This window comes from Alosa alosa, chromosome 21, assembly GCF_017589495.1.
Source record: "Alosa alosa isolate M-15738 ecotype Scorff River chromosome 21, AALO_Geno_1.1, whole genome shotgun sequence".
Taxonomy (NCBI): Eukaryota; Metazoa; Chordata; class Actinopteri; order Clupeiformes; family Clupeidae; genus Alosa; species Alosa alosa.
In genome coordinates, this window is record NC_063209.1 from 12482000 (window position 1) to 12507843 (window position 25844).

General features: G+C 42.5%; 1 protein-coding gene across 1 annotated transcript; it reads left to right on the forward strand.

Moving 5' to 3' along the window:
* Window positions 1–1983: 1983 nt before the first annotated feature.
* On the forward strand, window positions 1984–24595 carry ergic1 (endoplasmic reticulum-golgi intermediate compartment 1). Its single transcript, XM_048231815.1, has 10 exons — window positions 1984–2110; window positions 9052–9113; window positions 11220–11292; window positions 13520–13614; window positions 18235–18359; window positions 19501–19605; window positions 19739–19799; window positions 20108–20208; window positions 22429–22551; window positions 24368–24595. The coding sequence occupies exons 1-10, from the start codon at window positions 2091–2093 to the stop codon at window positions 24473–24475; spliced, it is 873 nt and encodes a 290-aa protein (XP_048087772.1). The 5' UTR covers window positions 1984–2090; the 3' UTR covers window positions 24476–24595.
* Window positions 24596–25844: the final 1249 nt, after the last annotated feature.

Below are 25844 nucleotides of genomic sequence, written 5' to 3' on the forward strand. Positions count from 1 at the left end.
GAAACATCAGAGTGAGAAAGACAGAAAGAAAGAAAGAAAGAAAGAAAGAAAGAAGTGATAGAGGGATATCACCCACCAGGGTAATATATTTTGCTGCCACACTGTGATAAGTCAACATTGAGACATACTCCAGAGATGAAAGGAATGTTGGACAGATGTGTGTGTGTGTGTGTGTGTGTCTGTGTGTCTGTGTGTATGGGTGTCATAGTTCCTGAAAATACTTATACAATGTGTCAATGACTTATCCCACTGTTTTGCCATAAGCAAACAAACAAACAAATAAACAAAAACATAACTGGCCTTTATTAACTGTACCACACAAGATCAGTGTAGGCTAATGCCTTGAGAAAAGACTTATTTTACTTTGTTTGAATGAAAAGATGTCTGAAAAGATTAATAGGTCATTCTGTTAATACAATTATTCTGGCTCAACGTTAATAAGGTATTATGATTATAAGAATAAATCATATCCCATGACATTGCATTATGCTTTTCAAGTTGGGTAAGATTAAATTTATTTTCAAAATTACTGACAAACGTAACCATGTTGTGTGCAAATGTATATCAGTAAAAAGTTATAATATCCCACTTTATGCACTTATGTTTTGTTTTCCTCTAGTCCCATCTCATTACTTCTTGCATCATTCTGGTAAAACTGATGCCGTTTTGCAATGCAAGCCCTTGAAAAAGAAAAGAATGACTCAAATATATAACGGTAAACGATATGTCTCGTCAGTCACAGTGGTTGTCAGTTGTTTCATTACAAGTCATAAAGGGGAAGTGAAAATATGGAAATGCCATGCTGCTTTTACTGTATACAACAGCATTCCTTTCTCACAATATTGACTGTGCATTGACACAGCAGCAATGGCCCTACAACAAATGACATGGGGAAACACACCTGCCGACACTCATAGGTCTAAATGGCACCTGATAAAAAAGCTGTCACAATGTTAAACGCAGAGGCATGCAGTTCTCGTGTATTTTTTTTTATTTGGCACAATCGCTTACCTGGGCACACAACTTTCGGATATTATAAAAGTAGAGTCTGAGTTAGATCTAGCCCAGGGGTAGGCAACCTGTGGCCCTTTAGTTCCTCTCTAGTGTCTCCATGGCTTTCTCTAAAAACGGAAGTTATAAAATATTTCTAACAATTTCATGTAGTCGATAAGCTTCAAGCTGTCCCAACACATTAACAGTTTGTGAAAATATTATACTGTACAATACAGCATACAGAGTATGGCGAGTATGCCATGCCTGAGTCTAATAAAGATAGAGAGGTTTAAACTGATTTCTTTAAAATGTTTCCAATATATTTGCGGCCCCAGACAGATTTATTTTTATTTCTGGGTCAAAAAAATGGCCCTTTTAACATAAAAGGTTGCCAACCCCTGATCTAGCCTAAATCATAATGTGTCTACCATTCATCGTGTTTCATTCAAGCCTGGGGCCAAATGGCAATGTTAGCCTACAGACAGATTGGAAAAATGTAAAATGCAGTGTTGATTAAAGCTGTGTAAGACAGTCTAGTCATGGGTTTTATCAGGTCCCTTGCCACAGGTGTATTAATCAGGCACCATGCAGTCTGCATTCATAAACTAGGTGCTTGATTGAATACACCTGTGGCAAGGGACTTGATGAAACCCATGAATATAGCCTATAGGCTACAGTAGCCTAATTGTCCTGTGTTTTCTGTAGGTTTTACTGAGCTCTAAAATAACAAAAGACAGACATTTCCACAGCCTAAACCATTATAATTAACACTTTGCTGGTTAATGTTAATAACTTAATGAGTCTTGATCACTGTTGAACATTTTGGAATGTTAGGAAATACAGCTTTGCCCCTTGATCACAGTATGCGCTGAGCGCAGTTCAAAGATTGAGCGGACCATTCTGGGCTAAACGGAAACAGAATCATACAGGATCTTCCCGTTCAGCCAATCAGGTTTTGCAAAGCGTACTAAGCCTACGTCATCCCCGGTACTCTCCCAGCCGGCAGGATTGAAGCAAGAGTTTGGAATTGCACCACACTCCACCCGTTAAACAGTATAATATCTGAATACTTTGTTTCACAAAGTACTAACGCCGCCATGACTTTCGATGTGAGAAGGTGAGTAGAATTTATTAAGAGAAATGCGAAATCGGCGCATTTGTCACAGGTTAGCATCCATTTGTTGCATGGGTTAACTGAACTGTTTCCCCACTCTGATAACAGTTGGCTAGGCTATCCAGCCACCACCAGATACATTGTAGACGATAGGCTATAATCAGAGGATAAATTCAGACAGTGCAACATGTCTGCAAACAAGTACAATGCAACACGCGTATCACATACTCTCAAACTACATGTATCGGTGCCGTCAACTGGAATCGGTTTGGATTCAGACATTTAGCCAATTCTAGCTAGCTGATTTCTTCATCAATGATCTGTGTAGTGATTAGTTACAAATTAATTAAACTGGCCTAGTGTATGCCTACATATTTACACGCCCACCACATTATGCATCACATGAAAAGCAGTAAGAAATATATTTAGTGTATTTAAAGCTATATCTGAAATATGAATGACTGTCATCATGACAACACAATGTTATGCATTATGGCAGGCTCATAGAACAACACAGCAGAGAAGTTGCCCCCTCCCCCTGTATTTTCCAAGCTTAATTAACCACTTATCAGTTAATTTGACTATGGTCTCTTAATAGCTTACTTCCTTCCCCATCCCAACTTTACTGGAATGCATTATTATCAGGCTAGTTTTTCTTTCCAGGCACATTTAACCTACATTTGTATGCTAATGAATCATTGCACCATAGTTTCAGTGGATTGTTTCAAGTTTTGACAGATTTGGCTTCCTTTTTTCAAAACATCAAAAACATCCATTTGCATGGTACTTAGTCACTGGCTTTGGGAGTGTTTGACCTGGTGGGTAAACTGGAAGATGGTGATGGTCTCTCTGGAGTCTGGACAGTGACCTCATATTGGCCTACTCACTTTCAGTCTACGTACGAGTATGTCTTCTTCTGCTTTTTCATCATCATTCGTCATCATTCACCTCAATGTCCTTGTTGTCATTAACACCATCATTCTCTTGACTTGTCTTGTTAGACTTTCAAAATTTTTTTTTTTTAATCAAGATGCGATCATATGATACAGTCCAGTTTTTTTTAATGTCGACAGGGCACACCCGTCATTCAAATAAGGAACACGGTTCACGGTTTGTTCAAAGCTGTTATCAGTGTATCAAGTTACTGGTCAGCAGGAAGTCAGGATCCTGTTGCACACGGTTTCGCAAACATGGTTCACTCATAAAGGACTGATACTATTTAACAAAAAATGGAGTGTGTTTTGTGTTGTTGCTTTTGTGCTGTCTTGCTTGTTCCTAGGTTTCCGAATTGGGAAAAGCCTCTAGTTTGGCTTCTGGACTGAAAGAACTTCCAGAATCTCCCAGAACAGATCACATACTGTGTTCTCTGTGTTTATTGTAAGGTCTACATCAGTGTTTCTTCACTGGTGGATCGGGACTGGAAAAATGGGTTGTAGAACCGTTCTGGGTGGGTTTTTTGGGTAAAAAATAGATTAATAAAAAAATGCCCATTTAAAGTGCTACTTTATGAGATCTTACATCAGACCTTTATTTTGATAGACTTTATTCGTATGTCAGTCATTGCCATGAACATAGACAATGTTTATTTGACAGGTCATGTTAGACATAATTTTAGAGGTAAACGCAAGTAGGCTACGGTCCTGAATATTTGAAGTAGGCCTAGTTGAACAGTATTTCTTCATAGAGGAAGGGAATCAGGCAGGAATGTGACCACATTTCATTCTTTCATTCAAACTCTAGTAGCTGGTCTCCTCAGTTCCTAAACATTTGCAGAATGTTGTTAAATGAAGAGGTGAAGCAACACAGTGGTAAAAATGCCCCTGTCCCAACTTTTTTGAGATGTGTTGCTGACATTAAATTAAAAAAAATGAAAACATATTTTTTTCCAAAAAACAATAACATTTCTTTCCTTCAACAATTCATATGTTGTCTTTGAACTATCCTCCGTTAAATATAGGTTTGACATGATTTGTAAATCATAGTATTCTTATTTTATTCACATTTTACAAAGCACTTTGTACACTTTTTCAGAATTTGGGTTGTAGAACACTCACACTAATAGTGATACTCACTGTAAAATTGGCCCATACAGCACTTGAGAGAGATGGATGCAAAACTTAAATGAAAAATAATTACACCAAATAATGTGTTTAGGGTTAGCCTTTGATTTTTAACTAGAATCTCAACAGGTTATATACATGCTCTACTAGTCAAAAGTTTGGAGACACTTAGAAAAGTCCATTCCATTCCATTATAGACCGAATACCAGTTGAGATCATTTTTTTTTAATCAGGGCAGCAGTTTTCCAATTACATTATGTGCTTACATAATTGCTAAAGGGTTCTCCACTGAAAGAAATGGCTGATCGTTAATGCAATATCTACATTGCCCATTATCAGCAATCATTCATCCCATGTTGCAAAGGCACATTCTGTTTACTAATCTGATATAATTTTTAAAAGGCTAACTGAAAAAAATATGGGAGAACCCTTTTGCAATTATGTAAGCACATAATGTAATCTGAAAACTGCTGCCCTGATTAAAAAACAATGCAACTGATCTCAGCTGGTATTCTCTCTATAATGGAGTGGAGAAGTCTCCAAACTTTTGACTGGTAGTGTACATTTATGAAGCTCTGGCAAGATGACCTTTCCAGTGTCATCAAAAACCACATGGCAAAGCTAAATGTATTGTACGAAACCTATTTAAGGACTTTCTCAGAATCAAACAGATAGGAATGCCCAACATCCCTGGGCCGAGATGAGAACTATGAACTGAAATGTACACTGAAAAGTTTCTGAAAACTCACTGGAGTTAAAAATTATCTTTTAGACTTGAAATCACTGAAGATGGCAATGCTCAAATTCACACTTCCTCAAACCAGTGAGAGAAGTTAAGTGTTGCTGAAAGTGTAGAATTATGAAGTGTTAGGAATGAATGTGGTAAGAATGAGTGTGTCAGACAAATGGCTTTTTATAAAGTCTCATGTGTGCAGGTTTACATAACCGTAATGAATAACAGTAACAGTAGGTTTCAAGCCAACTGGGACTATGTGTACAATATGGCTAGCAGGAGAGATTTGCATACCCATTTCGATTAATTTACAGCTGTCAAACATCACTTAAAAAATGATAGTCCATTTTATCATGTCAGTTGGAGTTATCTCTTGTGACATTGGAAATTTGAATGGCCACACCTCCATAAAAAGCAGAAGAAAAGACAAACATATCATAGTGACCTTATTCATGCTTTTAATGTGCCGATGTAACATTTTTGTTTGACAAACGTATAATTTGCGTCTATTTTATTTGTGTAGGATTGTACTGCATCAGTGTTATATCTATGGCCTTTCACAGGGCACTACTATCATAGAGTGTGGGATGAAGGAAGGGAACACAAGCTGTAGTTCCCAAGAAACCAATTACATGATGGCTTAGTAAGTAATAGTTTAGTAATGGAGGAACTAAGCATCCAAAAACTTTGCCGTCGCTTGTTTCCACTACCAAAAAGGTCAGCTGGCAGGGAGAGCTCATGGAAACTTAAGAGCCATGGAAATCAGGTGTGTGTGTGTGTGTGTGTGTGTGTGTGTGTGTGTGTGTGTGTGAGATGATGCACATTGCCTTATGATTTGCTGATCCAGGGACTCCAAGTCATAAAGCATGCCCATGCTTCTAAATCCATGTAAAGGGAGGTCCGCCAGTTTTCCTCTCCAGTTATTGTGATGTTCCGAGGCCCTTTTCCATTTCCACGCCTTTAGCCTTAAAATGGGCAAAGTGTTTCCATGCGGGGTGCCCTTCACGCATCATTAGAGACCCGGTCAGTTGGAAAATACTGAAATTTGTTTCAGTGTTTCCAATTTAATATCAACAATCGGAAAGGTTATCGCCCCTCTCCAGTAAATGCAAATAAGATCCCGTCATTGTGTGTTTGTGTGTGAATGGAGCAGAGATGAGCAGGCTGTCCTTTTTAGACCAAGGCCTTGTGTCTTGCTCACAGGTTTAAGGAACACCATGTCCTCCTTACTGTTAGCTCAGCTCTGTAGAGAGACGAGTAGAAACAGCCCGACCCTGTCAGAATAGATGGTGCAAGACAGGAAATGAGTTAATCCATATCCCTGCCGACGTGTTTGCACTGTAACCACTCCACAGTCATGGGGCTGCCTGGGACTCCTCAAAGGCACTGGAACGCTGTGTGCTCACTCAGCTGATGTATTAAGAGACTTCTTAAACACCGTGTACTGTTTGGTCAGGGATGTTATCACCACTCTTAGATGGAGTCAGGATAACAACACTAGATTGGTGGAGGGGTGAGGGAGGTGGGTGAGGGGGGCGTGTAAGTTTCATAGGAGGAATGAATTAGTAGCTGGAGGAAATTATTTCGATTTGTGGAATTCCTGCCTGTTGATATTTTTTGTGTTTCAGACCATTTGTTTTCTTGTCCAGTCCAGTTCTCACCTGTCCTCACATTCACATGTGGTATATGTCTACAATTATTTTATATTATTTCAAAATGGAAAAACACTGGCAGCACCTTTAAGCCATAGAATGTTGAACAACTGTTCAGCTGGAGCATTTTAATTGTTTCCCCTTTTTCCCCATATTTCTTTACAAGCACTAGAACACCACACTTTTAAACCACTTTTGCTAGCATTTTCATTGCTTACCAACAGAGACTAAAACGGAACCTAAACATGGCCTTCAGAACATCAGCGTGGCTGTTTTCAGCATCTCAGGTGGTGGCTTAATGCCCTGCATCTGTGTTTGTATGCAGTGTCTCTACAAGCAAAGCTGCTCCACCCTTCCTCAATGGAGGCCCTCCGCCTCTTCTGACACATGAAAAAGTACAACATTTTTTTTTTTTAGTCTTATTGCAACATTTATTACTGTGATATTCGTCAGTTCATGAATAAGAACAAAGTTGTAATTCGACTTCAGCCTTGACATTCAAATAATAGAATACTTCAAAGACATAAGCACAGTTGTAACAAGTGATTACTAAAACATGCTTTGAGGCAAGAAAAGGTCATTCCTCCTGTATTTGCTTTTAACAGAGAGGTTTGTGCTACCAATCCTGTGTTTTCATAAGTGGAGGACCACCATTAATGTGTATCCCCATGAATTGTAGACTTAAATCGGGGGGTGGTGGTGAGACCCCCCTCCGCCCAGCCTGGCCGCCTCCACCTCCACATTTCCTCCATTACTCCCTCTTCCATCATCGTGGCCTCCACCTCCACTGCCTCCCTCTCTCAGGTTTGCGTCAGCTCAGCTGGGATGACTGCACTTGCAGCCGCCAGTGGAAGAAATATTTTACTGCAAGGACAGATGCCAGTGATTAGGGAGGAGAGAGGGCCGGGCTGAGGAAGAATGGCAGAGAGAGAGAGAGATATAGGGAAAGAAGGGATAGAGAGAGGGGTGGAAGGAGAGGAAGAGATTGAAGGGAGATTGGGGAAAGAAAGGGGAGGGAGAGAGGGAAAAAGAAAGAAAGGGAGCGGGGCTGAGAGGGAGTGAGGCAGAAAGGATTTCAATGCCGAAAAAGGCCTGGAGAGAGAGAGAGAGAGAGGGAGAGAGGGGAGTTTGTTAGCTTCAGAGCCAGAATAGTTTCAGTGCCTTAGGAAGCCTCGGGAGCGCTTCTCAGGGCCGAAAAAGGCAATACTGGAACGCGCCCCCTCTCTCTCTCTCTTTCTCTCTTTCTCTTTATCTCTTTCTCTCTCTCTCTCTCTTTCTCTCCCCCTCTTCCTCATTTTAGCCCAAACTCAGGATTAGTTGGATCAGAGTGATCTCAGTACCTTGGCTCAGTACCTTCAAGCATCTGTGTAACTCCCTCCCCACTGACCACTCTGTCCGTTTGACGAGTTGACCTCGCTACAATGCTAACGCCGCTAACACCAGAATCCCTAAAACCCCCACTGATTGTTTCAGTGCAGAGCAGCAGAGAGGATGTTCTTGGGGTTTCTTTTTTTTTCTGTTATTATAGAGCTCAGGCCGGGGCCTTGCCCTGGAGCTAAGCACTTCTAGTGGCCCTAGAAAGCCGAGGCAGCTGTCATTGTTCGCTTTCCTCAACGGAGCTTCCGCCTCCTGACTCCTGATAAGATGCCTGGAGAGTTTGCATCCGCTTGGTATACACCGGTGACCTTCTTCACTGGTCTAGATAGGTGTGTGTGTGTGTGTGTGTTGTATGTTGTGTGTGTTTATTGGCAAATGGCAGTGATGTGTTAGTTTGTGGTGTGTGTGTGTGTGTGTGTGTGTGTGTGTGTGTGTGTGTGTGTGTGTGTGGTGGTTTGTGTTTATGTTTGGTCTGGACACATTTGTGTATGTGTGTGGACGAGTGAGTGAGAGTTTGTGGTGTGTAGGCGCATGTGTTGCGGCGTATGTGTGTGTGTGTGTGCGTGTGTGTGTTTGGTCAGTGGCTGGCCCTTCCTTCCGCGGTCAGGAGGAAGAGGTGTAACGGTGGAGCCTGACGGTGGGCCCCAGCCCCTCCGGGTCTCAGCTGTGCCGGCGCTGGTGGACCGTGGCCGCCTGCCATAGATAACATTCCTTCACGCCGCCGTAATGCTCAAACCCCCCCCCCCCCCCCCAACCCACCCAAGCTCCATCTGCCCCCACCCCCCATCTCCACGACACACACACACTGCATACACACACACATGCACACATACACACAATGCATACACACACACACACACACACACACACACACACACACACACACACACACACACACACACACACACACACACGTACGCACACATGCTGCGCTGAGAACACTCTGTGCTTTCACACGTGCCCTTCAGTGAGGAATGCTGCTGTGTTTACTTTCTTCTTTCTTTTTCTTCTTCCGCTCTCATTCACCACTCTTCCCCTTCTTTTTCTCTTTCTCTCTCTCTCTCTCTCTTTTCCTCTCTCTCTCTCTCTCTTTTTTTCTCTCTGTCTTTGCTGTGACTGCAGGTTTGATATCTACAGGAAGGTGCCTAAAGACCTGACCCAGCCTACCTACACTGGAGCCTTCAGTAAGTGTGGCTGTCAAAAACTGTTTTGTTCTTTACAGAAACCTGGGTGGAGAGAGAGAGAGAGAGAGAGAGAGAGAGATTTTTTTTTTTAGTCTGTGAGCGAGATTGGGTATTGTATGTATGTGAAACGTGTTTGAATGTTTATTAGAATGTGTTAATGTGAGGAGAGAGAGTGAGAAAAGTGTTTGTTTATCTGTCTATCAGGTGGATATTGATGATGATGGTGGGGTGTAGAATCACAGCACCAGTCAATACACATCAGTAGTAATAACCATCAGGCCTCTGCATGGCTCCTGATGACTCTGCACCCTGGCATGGTGTGGTGTCCCATTATTTGACTAACCTCGGCGCTGCGTTAGCGCTGTGGCTATTGATTATTCACAGCCGATCAATGCATGGGGTCTGACCTCCTCTTCCTGGGAGGCTGGTATTGATTAAGGACCTGTTGCTTCATCTCCATGACTGTGCACACGCTGTGTGCGTGTTTGTGTGTGTGTGTTTGTGTGTGAGATCACGCATGGGAGGCACCTCTCAGCTATTGTTACTTTGGCCTCAGGTGGAATACCTGCCTGTCTCATCATTAGTCATGGCTGCCAGAATGATTACAAACACACACACCCACACACTCTCACACACTATGTCGATGGAGGCGGTGATCCAACTCATCCTTTCCCAGCACATGGTGGGTAAATTGTTTACAGCAAATACAATCTTTTTCTTCCCTTAGATGTATGTATACATACCTAGGAATATACACAAACTGAAAGGGTATGATTTTCTGTATGAGGAGGAAAACTGGGGTTCCCCTGTGACATGTACTGTAAACTGCTGACCACACATAATATGGGAATATGGAGTAATAGAGTAATATGGGAGTAATGGAGTTTTTATTTTTTTAAAGAACTCTTAGCTAAGAGTTAAGAACACTGTTAATACCAAGATTTGGGTTTCTCAACAGTTCCCAAGTCTTTCAGGGTATCACTATGTCAGCTATGGAAGAGTTGAGTGTGTTGATTACTGTATCCTGCACTGACCCAGAATTGGCGACCTATGTGTCATGGCGACACTCCCCATTGTTTGTGCTGTAGCTAAACATTACCGTGTGCAAACTGGAACGACTAACCCGCAGGCTCGCCGCGATGGCCACGGAGTCATGTGACCCCTGGCGGGCACCAGGGGCGTGTCTGGAGACACTGTCTCCATGTAAATACGGAGTTCACCTGCTGGGCGCTGTGGGCTGATGAGTCACAGGGTCACATGATCACCAGTGGTAACACGCCAGGCTGTGAAAGCTCCTTGATATGCACTGCGGAGATGTCGTGTCATAATATGATGGCCTTAAATCTATTTTTACTTCCCAGATGTGCTTGTGCAATTACTGAATGTGAAGTGTGGAAAAGTTACTTAAGTTCCCCTTAAGCTACCAAAGTTAAACCAAAACAAAACTGTAATATATAGTAACCATTCCTCAACTATTTGCATTCAACAATGCAGCTTGATGGAAACATGTTTTTCATAAATATACATGTTTTCATCAAGCTGCATTGTTGAATGCAAATAGTTGAGAAATGGATACTATAGTTCACTATTCCAATGTGAAAACAAACTTAAACTTACTGTGTGTGTGTGTGTGTGTGTGTGTGTGTGTGTGTGTGTGTGTTTGTGTGTGTGTGTGTGTGTGTGTGAAAAAGAGATTTTTGTCACTGTATGTAATTATACTTGGTTTATTGATTATTTGTTTTACAAGCATATTGTATTAGTACAGTAAACAAGATAAGGATAGGACCTTTGGCTGTATGACCAAAGTTGTTTATCTTTGTCTTAATGGCTAATTAGTAACCTTACCTCAAAACAAAGAGGAGAAAAACATGTTGTGCAACCCTAGTTCACACGGCATGTGCTCAGACAGGTAGAGCTCAAGACCAGCTTCTGTGTGTCTGATAGTTTATGGGGGGGGGGCGGGCAAGGTGTTCTGTACCTGTGAGTGCTGAAAGCTGTATTTCACCAGTGGAAACATTTATGTCCCTTCTGTGAGAACTCGTGTGTGTGTGTGATGAGTTCAGATGCGTTACTCCGATGTGTGCCCCTGTGTTCTCTTGCCCCCAGTCTCAATATGCTGCTGTGTCTTCATGCTCTTCCTCTTCCTCTCGGAGCTGACTGGATTCATAGCCACAGAAATGTACGTATGACACTTTTCATGCTATTGAGGGGAAACACCCACACATGCACCATTTTCCTGTTCAACCGCAATTCACACAACACAAACTCTGCCAGAGATTACTTAATGATATTTATGTGAGGTTATTTTATGGTTGTATTTGTAGTCGTGACCTCGTATTTAGAAAACGTACATTTGCTGAGCGCACGTCATTGTCGTGTTTGGGAACTGATTAGGCCAGTCATTTTTTACAGGAACGTGTTATGTGTGACATGTGTTACTGATGATGACTTTACATTCATTATCTCCCTCTCTTTCTCTCTGTCATACGTACACACACACACACACACACACACACGCACACACGCATGCATGCAGAGTTTCATTGTTGCCATAAATGAAAATGATGTATGTGGGGGAATGTTCCTCCTTCCCTCCCCATATTACTGTAATGAGTAGTCACATGACCTCACACTGTGCAGAAAGGAAAACACATCTAGCACGTCCAGCTGTGACTACGCCACGCCACAACACACCACACCACACAACCTGGGTGTCCATACTCCACTTGCATGCTTTATGCGTGTTCATGAAAATTCAACCAAAAAATCTTCTGTGTTATGCAAATGAAAAGTTTACAAACTCCCAATCAAGTGAAGAGTTGTGAACAACTGTGGGATTAAAATGGGTTAATGGGAATTGCATCAGGAGAATTTATGGTATTTTTGCGAACACGTGAGCCATTTACACATAACTAATATTTGTATGTCATTACACATTTATTAGGTTTTTGTTCAACAAGTTCTTATTCTTACTCAATAGGTGAATTATTCTTGGTAAATCCTGAATAAGCAGCCAGTTGGTCTTAATCTAAGGTTATTAATATGTAGTATGTATATGTATAGCCTTCTAATACATCGTCTTAATATATTATTATTCTGTCATTAGAAGTCACATATTCAGACAGTGAACTAGGAATCTATAAACCCTATTTTGATCCATACCATATACCAGTAACCTTAGATCAAAATCAACTGGTTGCTTATTAAGGATTTACCAAGAATAAATGACCAAATGATTGATTAAGAAGAAGAAATTGTTGAATAAAGACCTAATAAATGAATGTGCAATGGTGCTTAATACAGACCTTTTTGAGCACTAATACACATATTAGTTATGTATTAATGTCATGTGTTCCCTAAAAAAAGTGTTACCGAAAATGTGAAAAGAATTCAATCAATTAGGCACATTATATCTTATGTAATTCAAAGGTTAATCATCCACCCCCTTCTAGCGAATCAATTTCTTATCTGACTTGGATGTTATGCAAACTGGACATGCTTCCACACAGGATTTCCTATTGAAATGGTCAAAATCCACATTGAAAAGCTGGGTGGAAACTCGGCTGCTGCGATACCTCCCCACAATATGGCACCCAGTGGACCTCCCTCCCTCCCTTTCTCTCTCTCTCTGTCTCTCTCTCCCTCTCTCTCTTCCTCCCTCTCTCTCTTCCTCCCTCTCTCTCTCCCTCCCTTTCTCTCTCTCTCTGTCTGTCTGTCTGTCTGTCTGTCTGTCTGTCTGTCTGTCTGTCTGTCTGTCTGTCTGTCTGTCTGTCTGTCTGTCTGTCTGTCTGTCTCTCTGTCTGTCTCTCTGTCCTCCCACCACCCTCTCTCCCACCATCACATGTGAAACTCAGGTAGTCCCTGCAGGGTGTTCCTTTGGTCGCCCCGGGTGTCCTTGTGGTTTATGACAGACGCGGACGGCCTTCTTTTTGTTTAGCATTGACTGGGCTGTTTTTGTGGTCGCGCACACAGTGTCGCAACCAGTAGTTACGGGATGTCAAGCCTGGTGATGTGTCAGTATGTCTTTTCCGCAGTGACATGAGGAAGGAAATGAAAGTGTCTCTGAAAAGGAGCAGAGGAAAGATGCACTTTTTGTCATTTTAGGTGTAACTGCCTCAGTCAGCGCATTACAAACCCCATTGCCTTTTTTTATTCCTCACTAATTTTAGAGACTGTGTAGAAAGGTAATAGAGAACCTGCTGTCACATGAGGCGTTCCAGCTTTTGTGCAGAATGTGAACTATGTAAGCCACTGTAACCTTTTAAATGTCCGAAAAGATTAAACGTGACAAACACGTCATATTCAGATATCTCTTTTTCTCTTTGAGTTTGTTACATGATCATAGGCCATCACCATAATGGCTTCCCCGTCCAGTAACCCCAGTATACCTTGTGTTGTGTTTGCAGAGTAAATGAATTGTATGTGGATGACCCCGATAAAGACAGTGGGGGGAAGATTGATGTGAGTGTAAACATCAGTTTGCCAAACTTGCACTGTGATTGTGAGTATTTATTACATACATATACAAACCTATCTCTTAATGCTTCTTTTCCGTGCTCTAGGAACCCAACCCCACCCTCTCTTCCCAACCCCACCCTCTCTTCCCACGCCCTTCCCCTGTCTTGTTTTCCCTGTCATGGCTTGTTTTTCGACAAGTCAGCCACCGTGTTTTATGGCTCCAGTGAGCACTTTGACCTAGATTGACTCAGGAAATAAAAGGATAAACACCATGTTTGCTTTGAGGCCTGCCACTATGTTGAGCTGTCACCATTTTTGTTTGACTTTGTTCCGTAGTCATCTCTGTTGTCATGGTATGGTCATGGCCCTGTAATGTCCACTGACAAACATTGTATCCCTGACCAACGCCTCTCTCTCTCTTGCAGAGGGCATCCTGATGTTTGGTTATTTATTCCTCTTCGTACCCTAGTGTTGATCTGATTAATGCGATAAATAATAAAGGGCAGTCAGTCGCCGTTGGTCAGCCCTGAAGTTGTTGTCCAGCCCCAACAATACAGGCACTGACGGGGGCGGTGGTGACCTGACCTAGCGCCCCAAAGTCACCTCATGTGTCTCTTACAAATATTACACGAGCTCTCATGGAAACATTTGAATCAGGAAAATCAAATAAAACCAGCACTGACGCAGTTAACTTTCCGAAATCCGAACATTCTGATCCGTCATTAACCCCCTGATGTACTGTGATTCACCTGTCGATCGGCAACCTCACATCCTCTCTTCCTGTAACCTGAGCAACATCCCATCCGCACTTTCTCAACACACCTTACAGCATCCACCGTGATGTCAGAAAATAAAAATAAGGAAGCAGAGCAGAGAAATTTGGCTAAGAAAGTGGTGAGCGTAATGGGGCCGCTCCTCCCCCTCATGACACTGTTCTGAAAGTATGCCTTGTGACACACTCTCAGCAGCAAATGAGGGAGAACGAGGAGAAGAAGAAGGAAAAAAAACAAACAATCAACACCAATGAAAGCGAGGAGGAGGAGGAGGAGGAGGAGGAGGGGGAGGAGGAGGAGGAGGAGGAGGTGGAGGGAAGGAGAGGGGAAGGAAAAAAAAGGAACTCCTTTTGGGCTGTACCAAAAATGGAAGGATTTTGTGTGCTCGTTGAGGGAGAAAAAAAGGGAAAAAGAGGAATGGATGAGCTCAGTTGGCGTCTTTGGCTTTGACTTTTCTAGCTAGAGTGAGTCAGAGTCATGAAATACGGGTTATAAGTATGGTAATGACTTCACATAGAGGAAGCACACGTTAGCTCGCACACACACACACACACACACACACACACACACACACACACTATTTCTCCCTCTTACATACATACAAATGTTATTCCTCAATTTTACCCAAGAGGTAAACCATGTAGGCTATATGGAGATGGCCCAGTTGACTCATGAGTGTGTTTTTGTAACTCCGTAGTGCCCATACACATCATTATCCGTAGCTTGTAGCTCACTACGTAGCATTTCCCAAGACCCTTCCCTGTGACTAAACGGCTCGACTGACTAGGGCAATCTACTCACAGCGCACATGACGCTAAAGCTAAAATCACTAGTGCCAGCTGATATGTGCTCGTGGTTGTGTCACAGGCCTTTCTCAACGGCTCCGTCAGCTGTTGGCAACTATAGCAACAGGTCTCCACATTGATTACGTATTGACCCATGTGAACAAAAGATAAGGCCTCACCTTGCTTCAGGGGGATGACGCTGCAAGATCATGAGCTGTGTAATCAGGAGAAGTGATTTGGATTGGTCACTGCGGTCTGGCCGCGCTTGAGTTTCAGGTCCTTTCCAAAAGGGTATTCCCTCTGCCATTACGCCTCGTTCTGCTATTCACCACTCTCTTGATTGGCTGGATCTGTTGTATTAGTTATTGTTTTCTCTTTTGATTGGCTGGATCTGTTGTATTAGTTATTGTTTTCTCTTTTGATTAGCTGGATCTGTTGCATCAGTTATTGTTTACTCTTGTGATCGGCGGGATCTGTTTTATTAGTTATTGGGTAACACTTTAATAAAGTAATTTAATAAAGTAATTAATCTTTACAACTCATTTGAAAATGTGTTGCAAGGCATAGAAAGTCCTCACTTTAGATAAGCTCACAAAATATCATTAACTAACCACTTGTAACTCCTGAGTTAATCATGAATTATAGTATTAGGAAGTGGTTTATAAAATATGTATCCTCACCCTAACTAATCATTAGTGCATGTGTATGTAACAACTGTTAAATACTAGAAATATTACTTCATCAACAAAATATTATTGCATAATTTATTAAGTATAAAAAAAAATAAACATATTTACTATGAGCAAACCATTTATAACTGTGTACAAATACTTTATTTATGAGAATTAACATAGGAACAATGCTTTACAAATGATGAACAAAGCATTTTGTAATAGTTGGTTCAAAACTGGTTTATAATAAGAAAATGATTTCATTACAAGTGGTTGTTTCATTACTTAAGTATAAATCATGTACTTACAAACATATATATATATTGGATAGGCTTATTTACTATGAACAAACCATTTATAATTGTGTGAACAAACGCTTTACTGATGATAAATTATGTATGAACAAGAAATTACTAATGATGAACAAACCATTAACTAATAAGTAACAAAGGCTTAATGAATGATGAATTGTGTGTAGTTATTATAAAGTGTTACCAGTTATTGTTTACTCTTAAGCTGTTTGTGATGGCTAGATTTGTTTTGTAGTATTATGCTATGTTCTGTGTTATTGTCATTATGGTTTCATTTGCTCTGGCGAATCTTTAAGATTGTTGGTGGACCTGCAAATCAGGGTTGCTGGCTGTTTTTTTCCAGGAACTAAATTATAAATAGTCATGTAAGCTGTACCATGATGTAACTGTTTGCAATCAGAAAAAGTAACATGGCTAATAATAGCTCTGTTAATTGAACTAGTTGATGGACTGATGTCTCAGTGGCCTGTTAGCTGATGCCCTCTCGTCGGCCACACAGCAGACACAGCAGTCTTCTGCTCTCCCCTGTAATCCCTGTGGACCTCCACTCAGGCCTCTCTCAGTTCTTTTCGCACTCAGGCACAACGGCCCCCATGGCACCTGCACCACCCGCCCCCCCCCCTCCACCCACCCCCACCCCTCGGCGCACCAGCCCCATGTTCTGGCAGCTCCGTGTTAAAAGTGTTAGCGGCCCAGACGCGCGCCAGATTGTGCGTTTACCCTTGAGCGCCGCTACTTCTCCCAGTGTTTTTCCACCGGCCGACTCAACAGGCAGACCCACCGCGCCAGATGTTTGCCCGCACGTCTCTCCTCCGTTGCATTCTTCCTTCTCGCCCCATTCCAGCCCCCTCAGACTCTACGTGCACCCCACACACACACACACACACACACACACACACACACACACACACACACACACACACACGCACACACACGCGCGTGCATGCACACACACACACACACACACACACACACACACACACACACGCAGTGCGCTTTACAGTGGGGCTGCTACAGCTTCTGTTGGGGAAGGGCTTGCAGGGCTTGGGATGGTAGTAAGGCGCAGGGAAGCAGTGGAAATAATGTCTGTCCTCCACCGCATATTAAAATAGCAAACCACCATCACCGTACCCCTGCATAAACATAGCAGTGGAGTGTTATTTTAGGCGTTTTAGAAGGTGAGGTCTTTGGCATCGGAAGTTGGCATGGCACGGGGGTGGGTGTGTTTTGGAAGCTATCATCACTGCCTCTAAAGGTCAGGCGTCAGATGCCCCTGTAAGCCCCTTAGGAAAGGCCATCTGGAAATAGATGCCCGCTAGCATGTCTGAGGCCCCAGAGATCCGATCTGGGAGGTGGCAGAATGGGCAGTTGGCACCCCATGCCCACTGAGAGAGGGACATGAAGGCATATTGGGTAGATGATGCCTCCACTGATGATGTCTCCTCCCTAATTGCTTCAATGATGAAAAGTTATTTGCAAATATAACACTAAGTAACACTCAACACTCAACATTTCTTTAAAAAAAAAAAAAATGTTGACACCCTGTCTTTTTGACTCCTACACATTACTGAGTGCACACACACACACACACACACACACACGTTTAGGCCCTTTTGCTTGTGAACCTGTGGCTAAGGCCACCTCCACATGAATGTGTTTCAGTTTAAAAATGGCCTAATTCACATTAATGAGTTGAAAAACATCATTTTGAACATATGTTCTTAATTCAAACTGGAGTGAGAGGAGAGGCCAGGAGGTGTGTGTGTGTGTGTGTGTGTGTGTGTGTGTGTGTGTGTGTCTCTTTGGCACTCAGATGTGATTTATCCCCTGTATCACATGAGCGTGCTCTAGCCGGTAGAGGCCCTGGGAGCGCTGCTCTCTCATCCTCTCGAGTGCTGACCTCATCTGTGTCAGTTCTGTTTATACTGGCCTCCTCCAGAGCCCTCTGGTCTGTTTGCAACTTGTTGTGTGTGTGTATATCTGTTCAATCTGCAGTGAAATAAATTATTAAATGATCGGGCTTTTAACATCTCTCTCTCTCTCTCTCTCTCTCTCTCTCTCTCTCTCTCTCTCTCTCTCTCTCTCTCTCTCTCTCTCTCTCTCTCTCTCGTCCTTTCCTGCAGTGGTGGGACTGGACATCCAGGACGAAATGGGCCGCCATGAGGTAGGCCACATCGAGAACTCCATGAAGGTGCCCCTCAACAACGGCTACGGCTGCCGCTTCGAAGGAGAGTTCAGCATCAACAAGGTACCCAGTCGAGCATTCCTCTTTCCTCCACCTGTAGCCAAGGGCCTCTCTCCCACCACCTGACCACAGTCGATGTCTTTAAACCTCCTTATGGTCACTGCAGGGTCTCATTGGGCCTTGGATGAGGAAGGCGGCTTACGTGGGTGATCTTGGTTTATTTCCTCACAGTGACTCTCAGCGAAGCCCAAGGCAATATGGCAGTGTGTGAGCTCAGTGCAGATAAAGTCAGTGTTTAAAAAAAGACCATGCAAGTTTAAATTGGGAACATTTTGTAACTAAATGGGAACAGTACGTGTGCAAGAGAAGTTGTTAAAATGTATACTTTTGGGAAATGAGTGTGGGCTTTGACATTTTCCAACTGTCCACAGAGCGCCAGTATGGTTTAGGGAGAAGGAGAATAAAAGAAGTGAACAGAGGAAGGAAAAAAGTAATCATAACCCAATCTCCCCTCCGAGGAAATGTTGTGGCTTAATGATTTGGCGTGACGTAAATCCAAAAAGAGTCGTCTGTGAAAAAGGAAATGGCTTTGAATGGCCCACTGTGTTATCGCACTTACTTTGTTCGGCTGTAATGTGTAGAAGGGAGAGAGATGGGGGAGAGAGAAAAAAAAGAAGCCAGGGAGAAAGAGAGGTAGGGAAAAATGTTCCAATTAAATTAAATCATTTGCCTCCATTTGGGGCAGATTACAAAAAAAAAAAAAGGAAAGATTTATTGAGCGGCACAGGGAAAAAGTGGGCACCACCCGGATGAAATTGAATTACTTGTTAATGGTGGATCAGGCGTCGGAAGCTTCAGAGAGAGAGAGAGAGAGAGAGAGAGAGAGAGAGAGAGATGTTAGAAGAGAAACACTCAAAAGCGTCTTTGTGAGGGCCCGCTTACACTGTTCACCAGCTTCTGTCTGCGCCACAACCTCTGGAACATTAGCTTAAAAAAAAGAAAAGGAGCCCAACAAGTTTTCTATATTAGATTGAGCAATGTTTTTTTTTTTTTTTCCAAACAGAAGGTCTACTATTAGTTAAGGCGCACAAACATCACTTGACTCATGTACCCTTTTTGAGTGTGAGTACTTACAGAAGATACTGGAAAATGATAAGAATTTGCTGTGCTGTGCAGTGATTTAGTTTTGACTGTTTTCCTCCAGGTACCTGGAAACTTCCACATCTCCACACACAGTGCAACGGCCCAGCCCCAAAACCCTGACATGACCCATATCATTCACAAACTGGCCTTTGGTGAAAAGCTGCAGGTATGGTGACCCCAGCCCCCCCTCTCTCCCGCTGATCTCTGTGATGTGGTTGAAACGTGATCCCATTCTCTACGGGAATAGTGATGTAATGAGAACAGGCCGAACTCTAAAGGATTGTCTTTCTCTTCCGCAGGTACAAAATGTCCAAGGGGCCTTCAACGCATTAGGGGGGGCAAACCGCCTAGAATCGAACGGTATGTGGTCTGTGTGTGTGTGTATATGTGCGTGTGTTTATGTGAAAGTGGGGGTGTGTGGGGGTATCACATTTCAAACCCAAGAGTAGTGGGGGGCCCATGGTATGTGGGGTGGGTTTGTTTGGATACAAGGCCTTTTGACATGACTGTACCGTGGAGACACATAGTGGCCAATCTCCGAATGACACCCAGCCTCTGTCCAGGCCTTTACTATACCGTGCGCTCCGTCACACGCAGTGAACAGAGCACTGGTTATTCACCTCCAGAAACGAACATTAATCCATCTGCTCTGATGTGTTTTTCTCTAGCCCTCGCCTCCCATGATTACATTCTGAAGATTGTCCCAACGGTGTATGAGGACTTGTCGGGGAGGCAGCGCTTCTCCTATCAGTACACAGTAGCCAACAAGGTGAGCTACCTCCGTCTGACTGCCAGTTCATCTCATTACATAATGGAGTCGTAAAGGAAAAATATATCCCCCTATAAAAATCGACCTTCCTTTCCTCACAAAAGTGTGCTTAAGCTATAGAGTCTCTCTGACCAAGTGGTTGCCATAGCCACCAGGGCTCCACCTAACCACCCACGGTGGGACTCGGCGTGCGTGTGTTTGTGTGTGTGTGTGTGTGTGTGTGTGTGTGTCGGGGGTGGTTTTGGGAGTGTTGACAAACCGTCATCAATCCCCCGGCTCAACTGTCAGAAAGGGCAGTCGTGTATGTGAGTGTGTTCGTTTGCGTACGTGACCAAAGCCACGTCCCCCCCACACACACATTGACCCACACACACACATTGACCCACACACACACACACACACACACACACACACACACAGTCACCATACCAGTGGCTTCCACTGCCTCTGTGTGTTTATGGGTCTACTCCAACAGCGGCAGGTTAATGGCTCCTTTAAGTTAACAAACAAAGTGGAGGACCCTGGGGCATTTAACAACCAAATATTGAACCTTTCTTTCTCTTTTCAGATAAGACATACAGTATACTGTAGTGGACATTTGGATTTATCACAACTAAGATCAACAATAATTACAGTTTCTTACGCAAAATACTGTGTGCTAATTGACTGATAAGTATGTACAGTAAATTTGTGGTTTTGAAATACTATTATCATATCATCATCTGAGACTTCAGAAGAACTTTAAACTGACCAGTAGGTGCTCTCCCTTTGCTAAGGTGGAACTATGTAAATATACCCTTTTTAAGCAAACATTTTATTTGCTAACATTGTGTAGTGAAGATTGGCCCCTCAGTGTAGGCACAGTGCGTGTGTGTGTGTGTGTACGTGCGTGCGTGAGCGTGCGCTTTACAGTGTTATTCACATGATTGTGTTCAAATCACTTATTAGATGTGTTGTGGGATTTTGAGATGTCCAAAACCAAATGCATTGTGGGAAGTCCTCTTGTGTGACTGTTGCAGCAGGGAATTTAAACAGGTCTATGGCACTATCAGTGTTTTTTTTACCTCGGAGGGAACTTGTACATGTACCCCTTCTCTCACTCTTCCTCTCTCCCTCCATTCAGAAGAACACTGATCTAATTTCTGCTAAGTGTAGGGCAGCTTTTCAAGGCTGTGCCATGCTAGGTGCATACCGTAGTGATATTTGTGATGAGGAACATCCTTTGTGTTTTGACTCTGTTATGAGTCGGCATGGTGACGACGCGGCCCCTTTTGCTTCACATCAGCATCAGAGTTTCACTTCACCCTGGCGGTGGACGGTCGCCGCTCTGTCCACGGTTTCAGTTGCTCTTCTGCCACTCGCTGCGTTAGTGAGACTGAGTAGTAGTTTTAGGCATGTTGTGGCTCGAGCCCACTAAGGATGGGCACACACACACACACACACACACACACACACACACACACAGAGTAGTTTCCTATTATCCTTGGATAAATAGTCTGAGTAAGAGAGCTGAGGTTTGTGTGGTCTTGCCCTATTTGCCCTTACTGGCTCCATGATCTTGCTTCACATTGATGATCTATTTTCTAGGCGAAGGGTTACGCATAAGGATTTAAGAATTTATCACGTTTCTCAAGAAAATCATTTTCACAATTTCATTTTCACAATGATAAAAAACAATAATTGTAGCATGTTAGTGGCTGATGATGACCATAACAGCGACAACAGTTAAAAAATGTTAAAGAAGTGGCAGATTCTTATTGCTGTGTTTGATTTGCATTGGGTAGACCAAGTGACAAGAAGCTGTTCTCTTCCATAGACTCATTATTAAGGTATATAATATACAGTACATCACTTGGTCATGCTACAGATCCTTCATGCATAGAAACCTTAGCCCTACATCATCTTAAGTCCCTGATTGTCCCCTTCTCTTAATTCTCTGGCCTGTTATTTTGTCATCTCACAAATTGTATCTTCTCCTGAAATCACCATATTCCTCACTCTTGTTTCCTTAAAACATTGGCCATCCCAAAAGCTGTTTTGTAGTAGGCGTGCCATTATTATGGCGAATAGTAATAAAATGACAAATCAGTCACCCCATATCAAATAATTAGTCTTTGTCAACTCTGTTGTACTCTTCTTATCTCACCTTGTGCTCTTAACTTCTGACCCCTGTGAATCCTCTCTGTGACCTTTAACCCTTTGCCTCCCCTCTCCTTTCAGGAATATGTAGCCTACAGCCACACAGGAAGGATCATCCCGGCTATCTGGTTTCGCTATGACCTCAGCCCCATCACCGTTAAGTACACCGAACGGAGGCAGCCCTTTTACCGGTTCATCACCACAGTGAGTGCCGCACAACCGACATACTCACAGTGACATTAATTACACACTACAAACAAACACTAACAATTAAGAAGATGGGAGTTGGCTGGAGAACATGAAAGTTCAATCATTCTTTTTATTGATAACGGTGTAAAAAGATGAATATTTCAATGTTACTACTTCGATAGAATTGACTCTAAGGATGATATAACATTGGAACATTAGTTTCCGTGTGCTCTAGAGAACTCTTTTGTACACGGCTTGTCCCACTCCTGGACTGCATGACGGAACCACTAATCACCAGACCCAGACAATGACTTGCTTATCACAACGAGGTACCAGACAATGACTTACTTAACACAGAACTTTTCCTCCTCATGATCTTAACATTGACCAACTTGCTATAGAACTCAAGTACTGACACCATCCTAAACAGACTTATTTGCCATATTGACACAATCATCAATAGACTTGAACCTCATGACGGTGGTGACTTACTTTCCATCGGACGCAATGCTGTGACGCAATGATGCGGTGCTGGTCAGAGATCAATCATGACGTGCTTGACTTAAAAGCTTAATAGAGCGGTTATTAAATGTCATCGTCAGGTGCCTCATTGATGTCTCAGCTGTTTAATTTCTAACTCGCCTTGTGAGTCACACCATGAGCAGAGCTACTTCCCTGATGATATATCGACTATAATAAGTTTGTTCAGTCTTATATAAACTTTAAATTCTGAGATGATTTCCCATAAGCCTAACATGGGATAAGCCTAGTCCTAGACAAGAGGCTCTTTTTCGGTAAGTTCATCTTCATCGACCTTGTCTTTTTAGTCTAGAATAGGACTAATCCATGTAGAGGAAACCAACCCTCTGCACGTCAGCTAGTGTTGTGCTCTTTGGAAAAAAAAGCACAGAATGTCTTGATGATGTCTTGAAACATCATATGGATTTGTGTCATTTAGAGGAACCAGGAAGATTTTGAACGCTATTCAAGTTTCTTTGTTCACTGAGATGGTTCTAGAACATTGTTAACTGGATGGCCTCCTTACTAACAATAGACCAAGATTAAATGGCATTTGGACGTAGCTGTTTGAGTAACATTCAAATGTGTTGAGCGTGTGCGTGTCTGAATATAATCATTCTTTACTGAGCCCAGAATCCCATGGCCTTTATCAGCCATGCTGTGCCAGATGTAGAGCAGATATTTACATATTTGTGTTACGTGGCTACACATCTCGGGACAACCCTGCTGGAATTTAGGTTAAGATGTGGGTGGGGATAAGATGGTCTGACATTTCAAAACCAAACGGATGCGTCACAATGCTGCAGCCCAGTGTACAGCTGGTGAGTCAAACGTGAAAGAGGGAATGCGGCTCTGGAATTATGATTGACGCTAAGCCTATGGACATAGTTTCATCTCTGATGGATTTCATAGTTGTCCACCACCTCATATGTTCCATGATTATCTTTGACCAAATTAATTCTGGTCCCATGGGGTGACCACATTATTGCTCCTCGTTTCATGTAGAACTTGCAGTCTGTTCCAAGTTTGGGTGGACAGTAGGACCAAAATCTCCTGTCATGATAAAAGTCGTCTCATATCCCCAGAACGATTCATATCATGATATAGCACAATTTTTGAAAATTTCATGAAAAATATTTTGTATATCTAACCACATGGAAAGGCCCAACTCCTCCTATTACATTTGGAATGGTATACACTTACCAAATAAGGCGTTTGTGTTTAGACAGACAAATAAATGTTTTTTCGTAAGTGTTTGTCAGTTCCACACAGCGTTCTCCTCCCCATCATCTCCTCTCCCTCCTCCCTCCAGATTTGTGCCATCATCGGCGGGACGTTCACCGTGGCGGGCATCATCGACTCGTGTATATTCACCGCCTCCGAGGCATGGAAGAAGATCCAGCTGGGCAAACTGTCATGAGTTCCTGCGCTGATCTGCTCAACCTATTTATACAATTCAGACTCATTCCTAACCGGTCTCCCTACTCCTGCTGATGTCATCCTCAGTACAAAGAGTCATTATTGCCAGCAGTCATCTGCCCCCACCACAACCTAAATCCTGTGTGCTCATAAGGACTGTGGACTGATAAATTACTCCCTTTCCAACCCCTCCAAATCCCCCCTCCCAATTTACGTTCATTTTCGAATATGAAAATCAGCATTGTCTATGTATAGGATTTTCTTGAGTTTCAAGAAGGATATTTTTCAGATGTAATTGACTTTTACTCAATGTTGATGGTGCTCTGTGTCTCGAGTTGCCTGGCATGTTGTGGATCAGTGTGAGACTACCTGTATTAAACCATGGCCATGGGGCCAGTCCTCTGTAGTTGCATAGCCCCCTTTATGGTCTTGTCATGGAGGTCATGTATTTGTATGTCAAAAGAATACTGTTGTCATACTTGGGGAATCCTGCTTCCGTTAAATATTCCCATAGTATGAACACTGAGTGGCCATACTCAGTTCACCTAATTTCGTATTTATATTGTAGAATGTTGGAGAAGGTTGTTAAAGGGATTTTGAATCATTGGTCTATCATTCCAGTTTGGGAAGATGATAGTGAGGTACTTGCACCTTTTATTTGTTGGATCGGTTACAAATTCATTGTTGTGACCTTCACTCACAGAATCAGACTAATCATTTTTTTTTTTAAATCAATGATCCAACAGGTAATGTTTTATTAGTGCCTTCAAGGTCATACTTTCAAATGAAGATCATTGTTACGTATTGAATACGTGCGTAATTTCTGGAAGGTCAGAGGTTTGGACCCCAAACTTGATTGCAAAAACAGGAAGTTAGTTGTTACTCTAGCAGTATGATGAAATAGATAGATTCTTGGTTCCCAATGCATTCTGGGCTTGGCATTGCCCACCAATGCAGACCTTTTAGTTTGTTATCTCAATGTTTAAGTGTTACTTCAGAAAAATGACTTGAGAAAAATAAAACAAAAATGACAAAAAAAATGGCGAATGTCCTACAGTTTGCGAACCAAAGCTTTGTCTGGTGTGATATTTTTGTAAGAATAGTTTCATGTCTGAATACTGTTTTTTTTTTTTTGTTTGTTTTTTTAAGATTCTTGATCTGTGTTAATGAAGTTGTTTTTACTGGAAAATGTAGGTTGTTTATGTGTGTAATCTGTCCAGCATGTTTCAAATCTATACTCAGCTTTTACTTCACAGCTGCGTGGTCTGTGCCGTTACAGCTTCTCAACGAGCTGCTTGACCCTGTCCACATAGTGACCGGACTTTTGCTTTCTGTTGCTGTTCTCCAAATATCTGAGGTAAAACAGTCAT